The following is a 25,153-nucleotide window of genomic DNA, read 5'->3' on the forward strand; positions in this document are numbered from 1 at the left end:
TCCAGCATGTGGTGTGGACCAGCTGTCAGTGCTTCTCTTGGTGGGATGTTGGGTCTCTGTAAATAATATTAGAAAGATTCCAGTCTCGACCTGCTCCAAAAGCACCCAGAGATAACTTTTACTTTATTTATACTGTATTCATTCTTCAGCAACTCATTCTCAAAATACCAAATTCCTTTCTGCAGCTCTATAGCTTGATGAGGGGACATTTAGCTCTGTTGTTTGGCAAAGACAAAGAAGAGTGGGTCAATGATGCATGTCAGATGTGTGAGACTGCACAAAACAAAGTATTATCAAAAGGTATTTAACATGACAACCAGTTAACAGCTGTGATGATCTGTCTGGGTGGATTTATGTCAAAACTGAGGACAGGTGACATGGTGCGCAAGAACCTTTTTATTTCTGCACTGAATTGAAAAAAAAGCTAAAAAAAAAGCATTTAGTTTGTACACTCAGTTTCTGCAGATAAGGGACATATTTTTGACATTGCCTAATGTCCTCGAACATCAGGAATTGATCAAACATTAAATGAAAGAAATGTACAAAAAGATTCCCTCATAACCATAAACATATTAACAAAATCAAATAAAAAAATATCTGCTGGGATGTATGACTGGATTTAATACTGTGCAAAATTTGTCTCTAATATTGAAATGGCATTCAGTCAGTCAGTGACAGAGGAGGAATGATGTGAAAATAACTGATCTTCCACAGTCTCTTATTGTCCACATTCACACCAAACAGTCCAAAACAACAACAAAAAAAAAAACAAAAAATAAAACAGAAAAAACAAAAATAAAAGGCAGTTCGGGATTGCGATTCCATATCTACAAAATCTGCATTTTAACAACCTAGCTATGTACACTGTACAGAGATTTAAACACAAACATACATCTTTTACAAAGAAAAAAAGAGCTGCATGCCTGAATGGATCAGGCAGATTATAGTACAATACAGTGACGATCTGAAGCCGTCGGATCTGTCCTGGAGGACAGATGGAAACTAAGCCATTAGTGACCTGGATAAGGGTTTGACTCCTGTCTGCAGTCGTGGTGAAGATGCTACAGAGTAACAGAAACACTGGAACGCAATGCTGCTAAAAACCTGTCTGCTCAGCATTGCTCTTCTGGGAATAAAGGTGTGACGACATTAAACAGTGGAAAAGCCAGATAAAATGTGGACATCGCCTCAGGCTTACAGCCTGATGCAGTTGGTGCATGTCAATTATTTTTGCCAAAGATTTCCAACTTTGCAGTGGCATTTACAGTGGCCTTTATAATGTCTTTTCACCTTGATTGAACAATTAACATGACATTCTGCCTCCAAGGCTTGCAGGATTTCAGAACATAGCACAAGATGTCATCAAAAACATAATGGAAAGCCAACACCAAATCACAAGTATAATTCCACAAAATAAAGTAACTGATGCTAAGAGTAGACATGGTTGTGTTTTGTTGCTACAGTGTAACATTAATTTGAAAAATTGTGGAGTAGAAAGAGCAATATTTCTCTGGTGAAGTTAAGGTAAAGGCATAAAGCTGCATACATTGACAGTACTCATGCAAGTGAAAGTACCTCAAAATCGAACTTAACTAAAGCACTTGAGAAAATGTACTTAAAAATACTTTCTCAATGCTTCTAACAGCAGTTGACAACATTTGGTAATGAGATAAGAAAACAATAAGTTAATCTTGGTATCAAACTTCCTCAAATTAAAACCCTCTCCAGTTCAGTCTAAAATAGTTGGATAGGCAATGAAAGTTGGTAGCCTGTTAGCATGTCTGTTATTAGAATGAAATATTTATCAAAGGGTAATAGTCTTTAAAGACTAAATATAAGTACTGGGTCTTATCTTCAGATAAAGTCAATCAATTTGTGATTTTGAGATAACAGGCCTTGAATACATTAGCAACTACAGCAGCTTTTGGCAACAAAAAATGAATCTGGAATGGCTGAGATATCATGGCTTGATTTTGGGGGGCAAAGGAGCAAGCACATTAAAACAAATAAAGAGCCTTTTGAAATGTGGCCACAACACTGTTTCATACTTATTCACCAGTAAGGTCACACTATTTTACAAAGACTGTACAAGCGCGGGGCATTACAAAGTTTACAAATCAAGGAGGAAAAAGGAGATATGGGGATTTTGTGTCTTTTTTTAGAAATTAGTGGTCTGATGGGCTTCTGTGAAGGAGTAGGGCACCAAACAACCCTTTCACGTACATGATTGTCCCTTCTCTTTGTCTAATTTTCTCTATCGCATCTGTAAATTTCAATCTCTTTTGGATTAGTCTTTCTCATTCACATCCTCTGCACCATTCTTTTTCACATTACAAATGACTCCCTATTGGAACAGGAAGGACACTTCTGATTGTTCAGCACAGCAGGAACAGGACTGACAACACAGTTAGTTGTTCATGGTAAAACTTAACACTCCCATGTCAGGACAGAGTTGCATGTGACGAACAGTAGAACAAGTGAAATGTGGTCTTACATGTGTGGTTTTAAGGTAATTGTTATAGTCTGTGGTTGTAGCAGTACCTAGCATTGCTGACCAAGCATTTCTTCCCCTGTGACAACATCAGCTTGTGCATCCCCTGCCATTGGCACCAATGTTCACTCCTTCTGGCCCATTATACATCCCACAGCATCCCTGTACTGGTCCATCAATCACACCTCAGTCTGTTGCTGTGAGTCAGTGATGATAGTCACCCCTCGACGAAGCTCGTCCATGCTGTCAAAGTCGCTGCTATGTTCAGAGTCATCTAGCCCGCAGGGGGCTGACATGTCCGAGGCTGATGATGCACCGACAGACAGCCGCATATTTAGCGACACAGAGTCGTCAGTGTCCCCATTTCCTGGGGTTAACCCACTCACTGAAGTGCTGAAGTCCCCATGGGGCGCCTCCCCGAGGGGCAGCTGGTGTGGTGGCAGGTACTGGCTGGGGTGGAAGTGTGGTCTGGCATGCTGACGGCCAGTGCTGCCAGAGCTCAGGGTGCTCTCCTTGGAGACTGGTGGGTTGGCGGGCAACGGCGTGTAGGCCTCCGAAAAGTCCTCGCCTGTGGGCAGTGGAGGTGGCAGCTGGTCTTGGCTCAAGAACTCCTCTTCATGGGGAGGAGGGTAGTCACTGTCGATGTCATAGCCCCCCAGATAGTAGTCTGACTCCAGTTCACGGGTGCTTCCACCAAGGCGGGGGGCTGAGCCTGCTACATCGCTGCCAGGACCTGCTTCATAGCCCGGCACCTCTTCGATGTCTGATAGCCTGGTGCTTGGCATCCAGTCCGACGTGTCCCAGTGATATGCTGGACAGTAGAAGGGAAGATTGTTAGTAACTATTTGGACTGTGAAAATAGGAGTCAAGTACCCCCCCATATGGCAGAGCAAAAAAACTAGTCTCCACTGTGTGGAGCTGTGCAGCAGACATGCCTTCAGGATGCACCAGGCACATTAAACACAGTAACATCAACCATACACAGAGGGTCTTGAAGGTCAGGTACATGACAAGGCACAACCTGCACAGGAAACATGTTAGGTCTTTGAGGGTGTGTAACATGCACAACAGGAGCCATTGAGGGTCAGGGTCACAGGAGTCACAGCATGCTGAGCTTCATGAAGAATTGCAGCACTGAAGCCGTGTTGACAGGCTCAAAAAACACAGCAACATTTGATTCTGGATGTTAGAGGGATACATCAAATATCTGGTAGATTTTCCTGTTGTAGCAAAGTGATAAAAAACATCCACACATTTTCAGTAGGTTGTTGGCTTCGATGCACCCTGTTACCACTTCACTTACACTCCATTATGATACTTGTATATGCAGTATGAATACACTAATTAAGCATATAATTAATCAGCTTAGTAGCTGCATCCCATTTCAGCAACCACAGCAAGACTATCCTCTTCAGAATTCTGGCAGGATTGAGTGTTGTAATGTCAATGTTTAACAGGTTTAATGGGTTGTTTTAGAAGGCAGTGGCAAAAAAATAGGGTGTACTGTGCATGCCATTCTGCCTGAGCAATGGATCAGTAAACACACATATGGCTCATTTTGGAAGAAAATGACAATGAAAATAGAGATGTGCAGGAAGTCACACTAAAATGATATTGAACTACTTTTTTTGATCATAACATGATGTATATGTATGAGAGATTCCAACATCCTACCATCCATTAGTGAGGTACATGTCTAGACTAATAACAGGCAATGGTATGCCTGGCTTCCATTATTTGTATTTCGGTGGTCCAGTTTTTATGAAGGATTTAATGGTGACAGATGACCACCAAAACACAAAAAAAGGTAAGAGTCGCATGAATTTGTCATTTTGGAAGTTGATGAAGACTAACCCAAGGCAGCGTAAAGAAGTGAGAGGCAAGCAGTGGATCTTGGCATCACGCACTCTTACATTATGATACATTGGTTGCCTGCTCCAAATTCAAACATGACTGTGTTTTTTGACTACACTGGGCAGAGCCTTTTGAATGAGAGCGACTTGTTGACTAATTAGAACATATTCTATCTTACTCTGAAGGAGTGTGCATCAGGTGGGACAGAGTTAGGGTATGCTAAGGTGTAAGCATTGCGCACCGGAGCCAACAATCTGCTGACGTAGCATTTTTGGACGTTTCAAGGACAATCTACCAAAAACTCTACAGATTAATTCAACTGAAGGCAAATTAAATTGAAGAGCCAATGGTAAATGAAGTTCATAAGCAATGATAAATAAAACAAAAAGAAATCCATGCATCAAAGCTGAATGTAAAGGAAGACTGAGGCTGTGAAACTTCATCACACACTGGTACAGAACAGTACCATCACTGGGCTGGAGAACAAAATCCAAACAAAGTGACACGGTGGGATGCAGTAAGGTGACTGTGGCAGGCAAAAGTAGTTTTGAGGGGGGAAGGGGGAGTAGGCGTTTACAGCACAGTGAGTGGGAGGGGTGGGAAATCATATCAAATCACACACACAAAGGCATACAAAACGAGGAGGTAGAAAGACACAGCGAGTAGACTTGATTTAAGATTTGAAAATGGAAAAGATGGTTTACTATTGGTCAAGAGCGGAAATTTTCACTCAATGCAAATGTTTTGCCCATTACTTATTTCACCCCTGTGAGTAGGTCTGCAGATTGAAGTGATGACTTGCTTGCTCTCCAAAATCTTGCAGTCAAAGGTGGATCATATTTGGTTTGGTTGCTAATTAGCAGTAGTTGTCAGTTTTAAAAATCTCTGGAAATCAGCACCTAAAGTATCTGAACACAGTCTATGGTTCAAATTAATGCAGGAAAACTAAATGTGCTCCTGAGAGGCTCAATCAAAGATAAAAGAAAGAAAGAGGACAAAGATTGGAAAGTTGTGCAGCCAAACCAAAAAGACATTGGACATTAGACACTTTATTGGCCTCAGGACACATTTGAGAGAGCTGCTCAACAAAAACAAGGAATTTTAACGAGAGAGCCTTTGGGGCCCATGAATATCCACAACAAATTACATGGAATTCTGCTTATCAGACATCTTGTCAGGGACAAAAGTGTTTGTTAAGTGGAAGTTTTGGCCTGATGCTGACACTAGACGAAAGGTGCTATGCTATGCTATGCTGTTCTTTAATATAAATTAAAATTAATTCAACAAAATTTCTCCAACACATAGACAAAAACAAGGATATGACAAAATCTACAGTATATATTATGTTCACTGATGTTAATTGACTTACAGCCTAATATGACCCACCTTTTTAGCTGTATTTACAATTAGATTATTGTTGTCATTGGGTGATTATTACTTGGTATACTCGCTGCAGATAGATAGATAGATAGATAGATAGATAGATAGATAGATAGATAGATAGATAGATAGATAGATAGATAGATAGGAATGGTAAGAGAATGGGGGCTGGTAGTCACCTCTGTTGTAGGTTTGACCATGGTCCATAACTGACACTGTCAGATGGAAGAACAACATAACACAGAGGCCTTTAGCATTGGATCATGAGTTTGTTGTTCTAAATGTACAGGATTGAAGGATATTTCCCTTTACTTCTCAGGCGATGTTTTGGAACTAAAAGTATGATCAAGCACCTCATTATTTTACCCAAGATAAAACAATGACTTTACTATTCACAGTTCACAACTATCTCAAACTCATAGAAGCTGTGGTTGTTCAGGAAGCTGACCTTGTAAGATATACCACAGCATAAGTTGTGCAACCTGGTATCACACCAAAGTGGGTAATCGATAGACAATTCTACTGTGACAGTGTCATGTTTTGCCTTGCTGAGGTGTGAAAAGTACACACATTTTCATACAGCACTCAAGTTAGCAATAGCACATATGCAATGTACAGGTAGACTTTTCAAATTAAAGCTTTAGACATGACAGCTACTTGGTTAGATTTAGGTAAACAAAATGGTTTGGGTGCTGGAGGGGTTTGTATATCCCTGTGATCCTGGGAGCTGTGTTGTCAATAGCCAATGGGCAGGGGCCACCCAAGGAAAATTGGTCCTAAGGGAGGGGCCAGACTAAGAGCAATTTGAAGAGCCCTTTGAATCTGCCAAAGCGGAGCAACAGAACCTTGCTGGGAACAGGGAGACCTGGGCCCTCTACTGAACCCAGACCTGGGGGAGGAGCTCACTGGCAAATGTCTGGTGGCAGGGCCTGGCTCAAGTCGGGCACAGCCTGAAACACAGACATGAAATTGCCACCCCGTGAAGACTTCAACACTCACGTGGGCAACACTGGTTATTGGGAGGAATGGCCTGTCTGATCAGAAACAGAGTGGTGTCTTGTTATTAGACTACTGTGCTAGTCATGGCTTGGCCATAACAACACCACTTTTGAGCATAATGTTTTTCATAAGTATACTTGATACCAGAACACTTCAGACCAAAGATTGATGATCAACTTTGTGGTTGTATCATCAGATCTGTGGTCATATGTCTTAGACACTCAGGTGAGGAGAGAAGCAGAGCTGTCAACTGATCACCACTTGGTGGTGAGTAGGATCAGATGGTAAGGAAGGCTGTCAGACAGACCAGGTCAACCCAAACATGAGCATTAACTGGGAATGTTTTGCCACGGCCCCTGTCCATGAGGTCTTGAACTGCCTCCTTTGGAAGAATTTCTTGTGCATCCTGGGGAAGGCTGGGGACATGGAATCCAAGTGGGATATGACCATTGCAGAGGTGGCTGGTGGCAGCTGCAACTGAAGAATGTGCTGGTGGACACCAGCAGTGAATGAACTATTCAGCTGAAGGAGCCTTTTGGGTTTGGTTAGCCAAGAGGTCTCCTGAAGCATCTGGAATAATCAGCACCTCCAAGTCTGAGGCTATGGTTCTCTGCTAGACAATGGTGAATTGCTTTTTCCAGGTGGGTAGTGAGTTGCTCTCCCACAAGAAGAAGCTTAAGTATCTTGGGGTGTTTTACACAGGTGACAGTAAAATGGAGGGTGAGATCAACAGACCAATTGGAGTAGCATCAGCAGTAATGTGAGTGCTATACTTGACTGTCATGGTGAAGAGGGAGATGAAGCTTTTGATTTACCAGTCGATCTACATTTCAGCATTCACCTATGGTCATGAGCTTTTGGCAGTGACTGAAAGAATGAGGTAGCAGATTGGTTGCTTTATAGATAAGGTTAGGAGCTCAGACTTCAAAGAAGGAGCTCTAAATAGAACCACTGCTCCACTGCATTGGAGGGAGCCAGCTGAGTTGGTTTGGGCATCTGATCAGGGTGTTTCCTCAATGCTTTCCCTTGGAGGTTTTCCAGGAATGTCAAACTGGGAGAAGACCCAGGAGTAGACTTGCTGGAGGAATGACATATTTGATATGGCCTGGGAATGCCTTAGCTTAACATACTGCCAAATAGGTGGATCAATAACTACTTCCTTAAATCAATCAACATTGATTATTTGCCTCACAGGGAACTGAATCCTGGTGTCCCATGTGAAAACCCTGAGTTTTACCAACCCATCCTCCCTGGCCTCCTCCATATGTTGAATTCTTGCTCATTATACTATGTGCAGCTTCATACTTTTCACATCTAGCTTTGCAAAACGTGATACTGACACGTTATTGTCTAATGGATCAGGGGGTCATTACATGCTTTGCCATGAGACTGGGTTGTGTGTTGATGATAGTGCTCATGTTTGCATGTGTGTCACAGCTATCACATGGAGATCCAGTTCTTTTTTATTATTCTCTTCCAGCTCCTCTGTTTCTTTTGTAACTGTATGTTTATGAAATCAGTTCACAAAGCAGTGGATAAGCATGATTTTCTTTTCTTAAGTTGAAGCATTTTCAACATGAATGCATGTGTCTTTGCTTCGATTTGCACCACACAGAACAAATTTGTGTCTCTTTGTGTCCACTAACTTTGTATACATTTTTGCAATGTGTAACAGTTGATTTGCTTTCTGTCTAAACATACCATAAGAGAAAAAGACAGGCTGTACGGTTGGCTGTACAGTGACTAACTCTGACACTGGAGTCTGTAGTTTGCATCTGACACTGACAAATACCTTTCACTGGTTGTTTCTGGTATGAGGACTTGTTGTTAATCTTAATATGGTTAAAATGATGAGGTGCTCAAGTTTTACTTTGTAGCACAGTGGAAGATGCTGATTTAACAAAGAAATTGAACAAAATATATTGACAGAAAGGCCCATTTTCATGTTGAAGTTTTTCACAAAAAACACTCACTGATTAAGAGTACCGAGGGACTGAGAGCTGATGGAACTAACCTCTGACAGTGAGAATGTGCGAGAAAGGAGAAAAATAATCTGTAAACAGAAGTCTTGACATCAATCTAGGTACAGTGCCCAGGAGGGTTCACTTACTGAAAGATACAGTAGGTAACACACAGTGAGTGTATGTAGCTTCTCTATATAACTGAAGACACCTCTTTTAGGGGTCAACACATACTACAATAACAAGACTGAGATAAGAGAAGAATGGAAGAGTGAGATGAGAGACACAAAGGGGATGAAACATGGTACCTTCACTTTCGATTGTGTCGACTGCATCATTGACCAGTCGAATGACGGTCACTATGGAGGCTTGTGGAGGAAAAAAGGAGGAGATAAGTTTTGAAATACAGTCATTCAAAGTGAAAAGTGTTCGTCATGGTGTTAGTCAGGGGTCACCCCTCACACCTCTAGCATTGCTACTGTCAGTCCTGTCTGCAGAGAGGACTACCTGGGCTGCTTCAAGACTTCTTGCTGATTTTGGGGGAATTTTGGGGGCAATTTGCAAACAATATTCTTCACATATATGGAGATATATTTTAGGTTAAAAAGAAAATAAAATCAGCAAAGAAAACACAGACAAACAAAGTACCTTAAGTCACAAATGCAAAGAAAGCCATGGGAGAACAAAACAATATTAAAGCAACAAATAAAAAAAAAAAATAACACCAGTAGATTTCTACTGTTTGCAATTTTTGGACAGACCTTATCTAGTGACACAGTCAGACTGTAGCAAGGAATGACAATGACTGAAGAAATATTCACATATTGAATCAACTGATGAGTAGGACCAAAAAAATCCTTTTTGATTGTGATTCAGAAAGTAAAACAATGAATGTCATGGATTGCAAATAAAACTAATGGATGATGCAATGTAAAAAAAATAAAACACAAAACCAAATACACAGCACCAGCACAAAGGCCACGACCACCAATACCACTCTGTGAAGCAGGCACAACCCTTTATGGCTGAATTTCACCAGGTCCGGCTGCGTTGGGTTACAACTGCGTCACGTCAGCCAGAGCTGATTGCAGCCATTCTACACAATGCTTATGATTCCACCAGCAGTGCCTCGGTGCGTCCCAGAAGTGGCTCTCTGCTCTGACCTGCTTCAAATATGTGCAGAGTCTATTTTTGACAGATGCTGCATTAATTAGCACAGAGCAGATCGAATAGACAGGAAGTCAGACACAGAAAAGGCAGGGAGAATCCAGCTAATTTTCAAAATAAAAGACCCCGTGCAGATTCACGATGATAAAGACAGACAGAAAAGAAACCATTTAGCCAAGTAGCCTGCTTATTCATGGTAGAGGCACAAAGAACAAAGAAAGAGGACCTAATCAACAAAATCAGAGCAAGTAAACATAATCAAGCAGGCAAATGCTGAAATGCTGCTGGTGGGGCTCGCAGCTGTGCGGAGGACAGATAAGAACCGTGACGAAGACGTGCCGTGCTTGGTGGAATCAACCAGTTAGCCTTTTCCAGATCACTTACAATGATGCTGTTGTGAGATCATTATAATGTACAGTTGTAAGAAAACATTTGTCAAACCTTGGGAATTAATTCCTGTGTTATATTGCAAATGGAAAAGACATGCAAAACATACATGACTAAACATCTAAAACAATGCAATGTTTCATTTCATACTATGGTAACTTTGGACAGAAGTAACAGCATATTGTTAAGTTTGCTGCTCTTAGAACTTCACTGGTAGTGATGCTAAAAATATATATTTTTTCATGTATTTTTAGACTGTTTTAGACTATGTATGTTTTAGACTTGAAAAGCAACTGTTAGGTTTCCGTGGTGCATTAAATAATTTAACTTAACCTATGGAATGACCATGGGGTCAAGAAAATCAGAAGTTTTGGCCCTGAACCTGCTCATCCTCTGGGAACAATGAATATCCACAGTTAAGTTTATGCAAATCAACCTTGAACATACTACTGTTCTCCAGCTGTGTTCCTGTCTGCACTTGTGTTTTTGTGGATCATCATCATGACTCAAATACTGTCCCACTTCCAAGTCCCACTCTTATGAGACTGGACTTGTAAATTTTACTTGTGTTTAGTGGATTACAAACTTGGCATACCGGTTTGGACCACTGTGTTTTACATCACATTCCCTATCTCCTTACTTCTCTTTTCTCTTTGTTTGTTCATTTTTCTAGACCTTTTACACTACAGGAACTTAACAAACTGTGACTTGAGGGTAACTTAAGGTGAAGCCATTGTCACATGTTCTGTTATTGTTTCCACTGTAGGCCTACTCCTTCCACTTGGGGTGAGCACAAATTTCTGCGCCACTCAGGAGTTGGTATTCAATCCAAGTTCTGAGTCTTCTCAGGAGAAATAAATGCAACAGCTGGCTTGCAACAGCACAATTAATTAATTACCCAGAACATGTGTTTAGATAGCCTCTACAAAGGAATGTTTCAACATATGGTGATAATCAGATTCAGAAAACACAACATGTGAGTATGCAATATTCTGTATTTGTCTTCAGTAGGTTCTCTGGGTGGGAGCTGGTCTGGCCTGTTGACCTCTTACTGTGGGAGGGGACTTTCTTTTAATTAAGTCTTTCCCCACCAGCATTTTTTTTAAGGTTACCGGCCAGCACCAGCACTTTAAACAAAATTTACAAGCACTTGAATGTTTGCTGGATGCATCAAAAAATTCACTTTTCAGACAAAAAACTGAAATAACGGCATTTTTGTAAGGAAGTCATTTTTAAGCAGAATATCACGTGTGACATCACTGTCACCTTTGTGGCTATAGTTACCTGAGCCTAACAGAACGCGGATTTCAAGGACTGCAGCGCGAGCAGCCCCGCTCTGTGCCCGGGCTCTGTGGCCGGGTCGCGGTGCTCTGTGCACTACAGATCTGCAGCTGAGCACCGATGTTTTCATGATACATAACATCATCTACTTCTTCTGCTGTTCAATCTCAGCAGTTCTCTTCTTCTTTAAGTGACACATTTTTGTCAGATGATCCATCTCAGTGTTCCCTACCAGCCAGCAGTGAAAACAGCAATTGATGGAATATTTCATCAATGGCAGTGAAAGAGTTAATAATGCTGACATTTAAACATCATCACATGTAAATGTAGAAGGAAATCTACATTAGTGCCACTTTCCTTATTGCTGTTTGTCCTGCAACAGCACTACACTCACCCACTCAGCAGCATATAAATATGAAAACCCTCGTACTGATGTCACAACATGGTGTTGCCTTTTCAGTGATATATATCCGGAACATTCTGGTGTGTAAAACACAGTTGAAACACAGGGCAGGTCCTTACAGATCCATGTGAAGCTCTCAGATCGTTAAGTTCTTGTAGTGGAAAAGATCTATTATTGTACTCCTCTTTCTTTTCTCTGCCTTCATGCTTTCAGGCTTATCCTTGCTTCTTCTTCCTCTCTTACTCTCCTGCATGCTCTCAGCTACATGTGAGCCCTCTGTGACCATTCCTACTGAAGCTAATTGACTGATTCCTCCAGTACTTCTATGTGACTTCTATTTGTTTCACAGCAGGCGCATGAAAATTTGATTCATTTTGTCGTTTTGTAGTTCTGCATCACTCCAATTATACTTTTATTGTAACTCAAGAGATATTTACATTTTCAGGCTAGACTGGAACTGCTCAAGCAGTTTCTTCAAAATATAGAAATACAATTTAGTCTTACTGATTTATTCAGATCTTGCCTGCATACTTTTTGACAGGCATTCACTAAAGTAGCATTCTAGAGGCAAATATTTTAGAAATCTGAGTTAGTCCAAATAGTTCACCAACAACCATGACTGGATAGTATAGTTTTTGCAATGGATATTGATGAGGAAACACGAGAAAGGGACAACAAGTGTAGCCAAGTAATAAACAAGCAAACAAAGCATATTAAAATAAGCACATTTAAAAGAATGAAAACCCTGTGGATCATGGAGAACTCTGAGGATCCTGAACCACTCTAGCTGTGGGTCTGAGGTGTGTGTGTCTTACCGTTGTCATCACAGGAGTCGGACTGGAAGGAGCTCAGTGACTGGACCTCTGAGTTACTGCCTTTGTTGCTTCCTGAAAAACACGTTACTTCTTCTGCCATGTCGACCATCTTACCTGCAGGGAGAGGTCAGGGAGTCAGGAGGGCCACGTTCCATTAAACACACAAATGTAGAGAAACTGCACTTAAAACATGCATTCTTGGCATTCTATACAAGTGCCGAGAAGTTTGCATCTCATGTTGCTTCAGTACAGATGAGATGCGCATTCTGATTCCATAAATATAACTTAGATACAGATGTTATTCAGGTTTCCCAGTGTTATGTATTGAATGCACTCTTTATAAGTATGAGGATAGCATAAATAAGGTTAGCAAAGGTCAGCAAGTATGTGAAGGAGCTGGTATCAACAACATGCAAGTGGAATCAAGTGTATACTGAATCACATCAGCAGTAAACCCCCCACACACTCACCCTCATCACTGTCCCAGGGGCTCTTGCGTATGGAGTCACAGTCGGAACGACAGGGTGACACTGGTGGCAGGTTGGGGGCCACGCTGCACACCACCACCCCTCTCCTGGTGGTTCCTGACAAGATTCTAGGTGACTCTGGATGAAAGGTGCTCATCTCTGTGTGTTCCACCCCACGGCCATCCACCATCTTCTCCAGCGTGGACCGCGGGTCTCCTTGGAAACAGGGTGTGTACGCCATGGGCCTCACTGGAACCTGTGGAGGTCCCATCATCCCACCGCCTCCCACCACGGTGGGCTCTGCATACAGGTTGAGAGGGTCTCCTGGTGTGCAGTGCAGGGTCTTGAACTGAACCCCGTTGGCCTTGTTGAGGAGTGCTGCGGTGGCCGGGTCCTGGACCAGAGACAGGTTGTTCCGCGAGTAGTTCTTCTGGAAAACTTTCTTCCGGAAAGCAATGAAGAGGATGATGAGAGTGATGATGACAAACAGCACCACAGCAATTCCAATCAGCTCCTCTTTCCCGACCACAGCGTGACCTGCCTGCATGTCGGGGACAACGACAGGTCGCAGGCTGCAGCGCTGGCCCACGAAGCCCGCTGTGCAGTTACAGTAGAAGGAACCGTGAGTGTTCACACAGACACCGCCATTCTCACACTCGCCTTCTGGATTGCTGCGGTCGCATTCGTTCACATCTTCCTCACAGCTGCAGGATGGAGGGATGAAGGAAAGAAGGAAATAGAGTAATGTGAGATAATAGTGTCTGAAGAACTGTGGACTGCTCAGTTACCTGCTCTCAGATGGATTACTGTCCAAAAGCCCGAGAGCAAGATAGTCAGATGAAACACACTGAGGATGGATTGCAGGAGATGTGATCCCTCTGCAGGCTCATAACATGATCCCTTTGTCTTAAGTATGATTAAGCTGCTGCGTGGTGAATATCAACACAACGAGCAGTGCCATTTAGCTTTGAACACATTCACAGTGTCAGGTCACTGGTGGAGGCTGCAGAGGAAATAATTAGAATAACACTGGTGAAGTTTTTTCATCATGAGTCTGGCTCATCAATTTATTTTGAAAGTTCTTTACTTCTTGATCCTCATTTACACACCAGTGGATCAACTGTTACAAATTCCATTAGCCACTAAACTTCTAAGTAGAAATTTCAAAATTCCTAGCGATACAAATATGTTGGAAAAGTTGGAAAAGTGTATAAAATGATGCATATAACACATGTAGAATATTTTCCTTTGATGGAAAGGTGGAACCAGGAAAATAATGAAGTAATGAGCCTCAGTGACAGAGCTGTGTCAGATTTGTGCCACTGAAGTACAATCAACTAAATCAGGTCTGGGATTAAGTAAACTGACAATGACTGACTGAATAACATACTGTATAGATTTTTCATATTATACTGAATACATAACAATAACAGTACAGAACACTTGATAATTGTACAATGAACCCAAACAGTGAACACAGAAACTTCTTAAAGTTTGTATAAAACTATGAAACTATAAAAGTATGATTTTTAAGCTGATTATTTCCTGTCAATAATATTGCATCAGAAATGAGTTTTAGTGATATTTTTAGGAACCTTTTGCACAATTCTGTAAGTATACAGTTGTTTTAAACAATCATACATAGTATATAAGCTTCTGTTTTGATAAATTAAGCATTTTCTTCTCCCTGACACTTGGCCATTGTTCTGTTAGCTCCTTGGTTGTTTTAACTGTGAATGGGACTGTTAAACAGACAGTGACAGCTCTGTGAATACAGCTTCACCTGCTCCTGCTACTGTCAAATTTTTTCTAAGTTTATATTTTAAATAATAATCTAAACTTCAAAAATAAGAATTTCACACACCAAAACAAGGCCTCAAAACCCCCTGTGAAGCTTTGGTGACCCCTCATGACCATGGTCAAGACCCCCAGGCTGGTGACCAGTGGTTTTAATGTAGTACTTTAGTCTAGTCTAGGTCTTATGTAGTTTTTAGACCTTAGAGTATTTTAGACCTTTCAGACCATTGTTTTAGTTTATGCTGGGCACAAAAGAAACACATTGCTCTGGGCTGGTGGAGGAGGAGACAGGATGTGTTCTGTGGTGTGCTGAAGTTTTCAGATGGAAATGGCCTCCTGCTGCACGCTGCTTCGGTCCCCAGAGTTCTCCAGATAGAAGAAAGAGGATTATGATTCACTTATAAAACTTCTGCAGATGTGTATTCATAAAGAATCCGGCTTTGATGAAATAAGTTAATCAGCTTGTGTATAACCATAGTGTGTATACAGTATGTGTGTGTGTGAGCATGATTAAATTCATCGCAGCATGTTCTTCTATCCTATCAGCTGCCACACTGCATTTACTTTGACAGCAAGAGAATTCTAATGACATCTGGAAATGTGACAAACAGCATCAGTGCAGTGCTGGAGGAAGCAGAGGACAGTCTGCTCAACTCTGGTTTAACACTGCCTCCTAGTGGCCATGGACTGTACAGTTAATAAAATATTCCTTTGTTTAATTGTTCTTCTCTTTGAAAAAAAGTTACTGTTGACTGAAAAAAAGATATGTGGACTAAAATTATTTTGAGCCTGACCCACAGGGGGCGTCACAAATTCCAAAAAGGAGAATCTCTGAACTCAGTTGATACAGTCTCACTAACTGAAGTGCAGAAAATCTGGGCCATTTGGAAGTGATCTATCACATATTGGTTAATAACTAAATAATTTGGTTTTGAAAATTTTTGCTGCTGGATATTTCTTTACATTACATTTAATTCTGCAAAGAGAAGCTTGGTGACTGGATAAAGGACTGTTCTTGTTTGGGTTCTTTAGTGCAGTGAAAGAAAGCTATTATTCTCAGAAACAGAACTAATGTTATTTTTATCAGCAAACTCTCATGCCATGTTTTGTGCTGTTACTGCATCAAACTGGATTTGGGTAAAATAGTGATATGCACATGTTTCTTTGTATGAACAAAGTGCTACATAAAATAGATTAGAAAATATCTATAGGCCAGAGTTTAAAAAATATATCTCTTTAAATCTATTTGAAATATGAGAAATGAATGGACCAGAGCTGTCACATACATTCATCATCATCATCATCATCATCATCATACATTCTGACTTATATATCATATGTGCCACATACTAATCTGCACACTATACTGTTTTTGCAGTCAGGATATAAAAATTGAGGGGCCTCATGCAAGAACATTTTTGTATTCTTAATTTAAATTTCACTTACATTTGCTCTTATAGTGGGCTCGTACAAACATGTCACATCACATCAACAAACACTTGTAACTTCAGATAACTGTGTAAATGATCCAACTGTGGGTATCTGAGTGCATGTGCATGAGAACTGTAAATTATCATAATTAACGCCCCAACCATACCATATAAGGCTGCACTTCCTGCCCCATATGTCAGGAAGTGTTCTTTAATGAAAATGGCATCAAAGAGTGAAAAGAACTTTATGAGTTTGGAGTTTGACATCCTGCTTTCAGAGATCCATAAAGGGAAATCTGTCATTTTTACAGCTTCAGCAGTGTAATTAAAAGACCTGCTAAAGTGAAGAAATGGGAAATTAATGCTGTTTTACCTGAGGGTTGCACTGTCACTGATATAAAGAGGACATGTTTCGATATGAAAATGGCTTCAAATAAAGAAAAAAAAAAAGCTTTGCAACAGCAAGGTTGAAAGATAACTGCAAGGAGGAGGAGGGTCAAGGGGAAGTTCCATCATGGAGATAGAGGGCATGAAGATATACAGCCAATCTACCTGACTGTAGGTAATAATTCATCATTAAATTATTGATTATAGGCTTTATACGTACAATTCTATTATAATGTCGACATAATTATGAAGTGTAATTTATTTTCCAAACTCAAAATCTCAGCAGACTGCTAGCACATGAATCTACAAGAGGTCTGGAAATTGTGTTGATATCTGAAAGAAAATTCAGTGTATAAGAAAACTGGTAAATGTAACAAGTTCTCCTAAATCCCTCATACACACCACTGAAGAACAAACCTGTTTGCACGAGTGGTTCTTGCATGAGGCCCATTGTTCTTCACCATTTAGTGCCAACATGCACGACTTAAACTACAGCTATAGGATGAATCTATTAAACAACTTGACAAAAAGAAATATTTTGCCTGAGATAAAGACTTGTTTTTTGTTTTGTTCCCCAACAATTAATTAATTAAAGTGAGCTGCAGGAATGAGTCCTGAAAGCTGAAACTGAGTTGGCATATTAGCATATTATCCTGGTTCCCTTGACTCAAAGTCAGTGGGGTGTTTGAGTGACTTTTGAGTGGTTTTGGTTAAATGTCTGAAATCAGGTCTGTGGTTAACACAAGCTGAGGAGACCTTAACTTTAATTTTGTTCTGAGACATAAAACACATCAGTAAAGACCCCACACCTGAATTTTGAGGCTTTTAGATGACTTAAAAAAGGTGGTTGCTACCAAGTGGCTAAATGAGACATTAAACATCATCACACTGAATACGAGTCGCTCAGTCATGGTGATGTGAAGTCATGTGACTGTGGTGTCATTCGTTTATAGCCTCATGTTTGCTTTTTACTTCTGCTGATTGCATTTGATATAAAAATCATAAAAGTGGTGTTCATTAGTGAAGATCATTTTTCTGAACAAAACGTGTCAGTATCATAAAGTTTTTATTTTCAGCATTAATCCAAACTCCAAGGGAAAAATCCCACTGGCTTCTTGTGAAAGGAACTAACTGAGTGATGCTAACTTTGGGTGGACCTACCAAAAAAGACTTTTAACAGTTGTTAATACCAGCACTTTAATTCCATTGTTTTGGTGAAAATGTATTCTTCATGGGTTTATTTTCATGAAATATATGTAATTTATCAAATGTTTTTTTTTTTATTATTATTATTATTATTATTATTATTATTATTATTATTATTATTATTATTATTATTATCATTATTATTATTATTATTATTATTATTACAGTTAAACAGGGTGTACATAATTACATTTACATAAAATACCAAAAACAAAACAAGAAAACATCAAGTCAGGAGACAGGAGGAAAAAGAAATACAAGAAAAAGTAAACAAACAAAAAATCACAAAAAAAACAAACAAAAAAATAAATAAATAAATGTTTTTGTTTGCTTTATTTTCTTCATTTCTAAACTTGATCCATGTTAGAAAATGTCCTTGTCCCAGACAAGAATTCACCACTTCTAACAATTTAAAAATGTGTTAAAAGCCTTCGAAATCTAAAACTAACAAATCCTACTGATAACATAGATGAAAATATGTGATATTATAATTATCTATGTTTTAAAATCAATTTTCTGTGAATGTTGGACCATTAAAGTTGTATATCCTAAAGACCCCACTGTGACTGTGCTGTAGAATGAAAACATCTTGTCAACTGAGTCAGATTTTCCATTTGACAGAGTTCATGTCTACATTTAATAAAAAACGTAATCACTCAGAGGCTGGCCCATTAAAAGGTTGATCTTTTAAAATATATTTTCCAGCATAATTTAAACAGTAAAAATTAAAACTCCCTAAAATAAAGTTTTGTCCCAATTCTCAAGAATGAGTGATTGTAATGTTTTATAGTGCCCCCCTTTTCTTTGCATTGCATCTATTGTGGGACAAACATGGACATCAGAAACATAGTCAACAAATCAACAACAAGTTAAGGTCTGCATCGGTTATTCAAGTTTTGTGTTTTTCATGATTCATTTTTATTTTATTTTATTTTTGTAAAATGTTTAGTTCTAATTTAGCTTTTGTTAGTTTTTCGTGTTAGTTTTTGATTACAATATGGGGGGCATTTGTCATGGGTAATATTTAAGAATTTCAGAATAGATATCACAATAAAAACACTTTGTGAAGGCAGCTGACTCTCCTGCAGATGTCCCAGTCTCAACAAACACAAGTACCAGTTCCTCCTCACGCTCATGTTGACAAAGACTGAAACTAAATACATTTCCTGTATATTTATATTCGTTTTTACAAAGTTTACAAAGTACAAAAAATAGTTTTATTTAGTTTTTGTTTTCTTTGGTCTAGTTTCCATTTTTATTTCAGCTCACTAAAATGTTTTTTGCATGTTTCTTTTAGTTTAGTTTGAATTGACCATAATAACCACAGTCTGCATACTGATGTCTCTGAATATACAGAACTTTGTCACTTTTGTATGAAGACATTATAGATTAGAATCTGTGTGCTATCTAGACCTTTGAAGTTCAGCAACACATTGCTGTTGAATTATTTCAACGTAACCTTTCAGTGAGCAGAGTTCTGTTCACCTCTGGTATGTCGGGGAGGTGGCAGAAATGTCCCAACCTGGACAGATAAACTCTCTGCACAGAGAGACACTGGTCTTGACATGTAGTATGGGGGGTGAGTTAGTGTGTTTGGAGTGGAACTCACGTCAGACCCTTGAAGCCTCTCCTACAGCTACAGAGGAACGCGTTGCCGATGGGCTTGCACACACCAGCGTTCTGACACGGGTTGGGAACACATGCTGTTATCTTCATCTCACAGCGCCCTCCGGTGTACTGGGGGCTGCAGCTGCATGAGAAGCCTGGCAGACAGACAGGGTGGACAGAGACAATGAGACAGACCTCATTACCAATTCAGAGCAGTCAGTGCACTGTTTACAGCAATGCTTGGACAACACACACAGACACACACACACACACACACACACACACACACACACACACACACACACACACACACACACACACACACACCTCTGGGAAATCACACAACTACACCCTCGCAGTATAATGAGACACACAAATGCACACATGCTCTCAGGGGAATAGCTCTGACATGTAGAAGTGTGAAAAAACATACACATCGGTTTAAATCACAAACACACAAGAAAACGCTGAAAAATTAGCATTTTTTATTGTGTGTACACAATCCATGTGAGACACACAGTAACCTCTCACAGCGCTGTGCAAATGACAACTGTGGGCTGCGACAATTCCCAGGATGCTCTGCTCATTACTGTATAAATGAGGAACATGTGGCGTGTGGGAAGACTTACAGCAACATTCAGTGAGGCCTGCTGGGACTGCAGCCTTACAACAAACACACACACACACTGGAGCTGGTACACTGACTTCACCCACACAGTGTGTCATTTGCTGATCACAATCCACATTAACAACCTTTTGGCCAGATGAGACTTTGTCTTCCCTGACAGCAGACTGAGTTAGCTGGTTTGATTGTTGGTGGAAGATAAATCTGGATTTGTCAGATCTTCAGACCTTCTGCTGTTAGAACAGCTTGGCCTTAAAGAGATAGTTCACCCAAAAATGAAAATTCAGTCAGTATCTACTCACCCTCATACCGACTGAAGGAGCAATATATAACAACTGAATGTCCAAAAAGTACAGCAGTCCAAACAGTGAGTTGGAGCCAGAGACTGTCTACTAAATAGGTTGAAATCTTTAATATATGATCTATGGTTGAAGTGTGTTGTTTCCTCACAGCCCCTCCTCCCCAGACATGAGGAAGCTCAGGCAGGTTGCAAGAACGCTGCAGTGTTACACCACTACAAGACAGGCTTACCACTGTAATTTGACAATAACAAGTGAGGACAAGTCCTTCACTGTCAGTTGATCAGCTGTTTCGAACTCAGTCAGTTGAGTTACAAAAACGCTCTGCTCTGAAAATACTCTCTCTGGAGTTGGAGTTCAGTGACCATCTGTCTCACTGTCTGTCAGACTCTGTTAATAGATTGCTCATTTCTTTTCTGGTTGTTTTGCTGTGGAGTGTAAAGGCCCTTGGTTCCATTGAGCTATATAAACAAAAATTAAATTGTCTTGACAAGAAAAATAGAAACACCCTCAATGTGTACAGCAAAACTAAAGCTTCAAAACAGTCCAACATAAAAATGACCTAACACTAACAACAGCCTCAAACCAGAATTACTGCCTCATGATTGGTTGTATGTCTCCACCAATCAGCCAAGAAACTTCCATGTCTGTGCAGACTCATAGAATATATATAGTGAAGACTAAAGGAATTTCATTTTAATTTAATTGTATCTTTTTGTCAAAATGGAAGTCATCACTTCCAATCACTATGTTGACATGTGATTCCAGTGAACAATTTCCAGTGAGACACATGCTGTCTTCACTTGGAGACTGTTTTTTACAGAGGACTGAAAGCTGAACATGAGGATGTCAGTGTAGTTGACATTTATGCCAAAATTGTCAGAATTAGTGTATGAATTCTTGAGTTATGGCCAGAAACATGCTTTTAGTGAGGTCACGGTGACCTAATCAGTTCATCCTTGAGTCCTAGAGAATTTTTGTGCCAAGTTGGAAGAAATTCCATCAAGGTGTTCTTGAGATATCATGTTCACAAAACCGGAACAGGCGGACAACCCAAAAACATAATGCCTCCAACCACAGCTGTCGCCAGAGCAGAGGAATGAAAAAGTGGAACCAACACCTCTTCACACAGTGTCAACAACAATAACAACTTTTTAGCTTTACAATAGTACAATAAATACAAAGGTATTTGTTATGTAACCTAGTAATTAGTTACTTAGAAATTAGTTTTCACAGGCCTGAAATACACACACACACACACACAAACACAAACAGGACCTATAGACATGCATTGGAGGGATGTCAGAGCCACATGAATATAATCAGGTGGAAAAGTGGCACCTCTCCAGCTACCAGTCCTGACTCCACCCTTTGATCCAGGCAGGGCTTGAACCAGTGACCCTTCACTTCCCAAACCAAGTCTCTACAGGCTAAACTACTGCTGCCTCCTCTTACATTGTCTTGTACTGGATTTTATCAGGATATATTAAAGTTTCTTTGTTCTGGTCATTCAATGCACTTGAGTCATAGTACAGCAGGACACAGAATCAACCATGTTGAGTTAAATTAGTTAATTAAAATTATATATGAGACTGTTTCATGAAGACTGGGTTCATTATTTAATTTCCAATTTTCACTTGTTAAGTGGAAGACACAAAACTGTTACATATATATTGTTCCTTTTATGGCTTCAAGTCTTGAATCTGTGGTTTTAAATGAGGCGTGGCAGGTTTATATGGAAGATGTAAGTCTTCTTGCCAGCTGCTCAGCTGACGAGTGAAGGGACTTACATCAGGTGGTGAAGGCGACCCAGCACATTATCGAGGTGGAGCTTCCACACCTGGACAGTGTATCTGCGCCATGCTGTGTTTAAACCTCCAGCAAACAGTCCAGGACAATAAAATCCCACATCAACTGACTGAGGAACAGTTTCTTTCCCAGAGCTGTGGCCTACATCACACCTCTCCCTGCCCCAACACACAACAGACCCCAAGAACTGGGAACATGGTCACGCACACACTGTCACACATCAAAAACCTTGAAACACACACACAGTGAGGTGCACACACACACACACACACACACACACACACACACAAACAAAAAGTCTGTGACTCTGTGACGAGATACCTCCTCGTAGCTAACCAAAAATGTGAAGAATATGTACAATATTTACAACCTTTAAAGGGATAGTTCATCCAAAAATGAAAATCCAGTCATTATCTACTCACCCTCATACCGATTGAATGTCAGGTTTATTTTGTTAGTCCAAAAAACACTGCTGGAGTTTCACAGGAAAACAATGTTGCAGAATCTCACAGACAATGGACGTGAATGGTGATTTTCAAATGTAAAAAAACAACTGAAATGAATAAATAAAATGCCGCCATACTGCTCATCTGCTGTAATCCAGGTCTCCTCAAGTCTCAACATGCTCATGATCATGATCAGACCACACACATCCACTTCAGACAGTGTGTATGTGCACATGAACATGGCTCCAAGCTAAGGATCTACAGTGAAGATTCAGGCTAAAAACATGAAGTAAATAATATTTTTCTAGTCAACTTGGCACGTTGGGGCTTAAGGAAGATTTAACTTTCACTTTCCTGTGAAACTCATGCAGTGTTTTGTGGACTAAAAACTAAACCTGACCTTCAATCAGCATGAGGGTGAGTAGATAATGACTGAATTTTCATATTTAGGTGAACGAGCCCTTCAATCTAATTTAAAGCTGCTATTAAAGCTGTTTGTCTATTTTCTTCTTTTATGTTTTATTTATTTTATATTTTTATATATTTTCCTGATGTATGGAGAGTAGGCACTCACAATTTCATAATACCTCATGTCTAATCTTTCTGATTCTGATTTAATTTCATCGTTCAGATTTGTTTTAAATAAACTAATGCTGTGTGTGTCAGAGTGCCTTTCTTTGACTGATATATAGTTCATACAAATGTTTAGAAAATGACCATTAATATTTACAATTTAACTAAATAATCAAAGTAAAGAAAACATAGAAACAAATGGAATACTGTATATGCCATTAAAGACATGCAGGGCTCAGCAGTGTCTGTGCTGTTTGCTGTTTCTCACCACCAGAGGGCAGGCTTGTGCAGGTGGCTCCGTTGCGGCAGGGCTGCTGCAGGCAGGCATCAGGATAGAGGATGCAGCCCAGCTTCATCTCCGTCAGTCCTACCACCTCTGCATAGCGCGAGCGTTTGTTCTGCAGCGGCAGCTCATTGTTGTTCAGCATGACTGAATCCAGGCAGCCCTGGAAACCCTCAAGCACCCGTGGGTCCTTCTGGGAGTCCATGAGGCTGCGAGAGTTTGGGTGCTGCACCTGAGGAAGGTGTAGAAATTTAGACTTGAACTCCTGAAATGTGAATATTTTCTGGTTTCACTTCTCCTCTCTGACAGTAAACTGAATATTTTTGGGTTGTGGACAAAACAAGACATTTGAGGACGTCATTGTGGCCCTTGGGAAACACTGATCAACATTTGTCACCATTTTATAGACCAAATAACTATTAATCTGTCAACTAAAAAAATAATTGACCAATTCATCAACTAGGAGAATCATTGATTGTTGCGGCCCCATTAAATTTGGCATGAATTTGTCTTGCTTTTATCAGAATGTTCTGCTGTTCATTCTGTGAGGCAGTAGGTTACAGACTGCACATGGCTTTTTACTGTATGTACAATACATTAAGGAGTAAACTGGTAAATATGAACAGCTTTAAATGTTCTTTTAAGTTTGAAGAAAAAAGAAAATGTATTGAACATGATGTAACTCTTAGATTACAGGTACTATGTAGTGGTAGATTTTTTACTTCAACATTCCAGTGAACATTACAGCCACAGTTCAACTGTTTAAAAGACCAATGTGTAGGATTTGATGCCATCTAGTGGACAGCTTTCAACCTCCTCATCTTACTCCCTCCTTCCAAGCTTGTAGGAGGACCAAAAGTAGCCACGGAACTCATTTAAAACAGGAAAGAATGCATCTGGAGTCAGTGTTTGGTTTGTCTGTTGAAACATGGCTGTTAAATATGGTTGACTCCGTGTGAGAGGAGCTGCTCCCTCTGTAGGTATAAAGGTAAAGATTCTAAGATAATGAAAATACAAGGATTCTTATTTTTAGGTGATTATACACTCATGAAAAGATATGTATAAATATTATAAACATTTCTGCTATATTTTGACAACGGATCCTGACACACTAGACTTTTAACCCCATTTTAATATGATTTCTTTTGGAAGGAAAAACCAGAATGAATGTCATTTATCACCTCCAAATGATAGCTAAGAAAAAATGATTTTCTTCTTCTTCTTCTTCTTCTTCTTCTTCTTCTTCTTATTATTATTATTATTATTATTATTATTATTATTATTATTATTACCATCAGTGTTTTCCATATTTTATTTCAGTTTACTTTTCAGTCAATCTACTTTCTCTTCTTCTGCAGGCCAATATCATTCAATTTGTATTTTTAGTTACTGTTTAAATGAATATAGCAAATACAAAATTATAGCATGATGAAATTTCTTATTGTGTTTTCCACACTTATGTAAAGAGAAGAGAATTATAAATTC

General features: G+C 39.8%; 1 protein-coding gene across 1 annotated transcript in view; it reads right to left on the bottom strand.

Annotated features, from left to right (window-relative positions):
* Positions 1-378: 378 nt before the first annotated feature.
* fat3a (FAT atypical cadherin 3a) overlaps positions 379-25,153 on the bottom strand; it is a 252,564-nt gene continuing 227,789 nt past the window's right edge. Inside the window, exons 25-31 of the mRNA XM_084716763.1 lie at positions 23,654-23,900; positions 19,635-19,788; positions 13,209-13,909; positions 12,739-12,852; positions 8,994-9,053; positions 5,905-5,940; positions 379-3,302 (exon numbers count right to left, since the gene is read on the bottom strand). Of these exons, the coding sequence (XP_084572889.1) occupies positions 2,671-3,302; positions 5,905-5,940; positions 8,994-9,053; positions 12,739-12,852; positions 13,209-13,909; positions 19,635-19,788; positions 23,654-23,900 (1,944 nt within the window). The 3' untranslated portion in view covers positions 379-2,670. The remainder of the gene's footprint in view (positions 3,303-5,904; positions 5,941-8,993; positions 9,054-12,738; positions 12,853-13,208; positions 13,910-19,634; positions 19,789-23,653; positions 23,901-25,153) is intronic.

Source organism: Lutjanus erythropterus, chromosome 4, assembly GCF_056507025.1.
Source record: "Lutjanus erythropterus isolate fLutEry1 chromosome 4, fLutEry1.hap2, whole genome shotgun sequence".
Classification (NCBI taxonomy): domain Eukaryota; kingdom Metazoa; phylum Chordata; class Actinopteri; order Lutjaniformes; family Lutjanidae; genus Lutjanus; species Lutjanus erythropterus.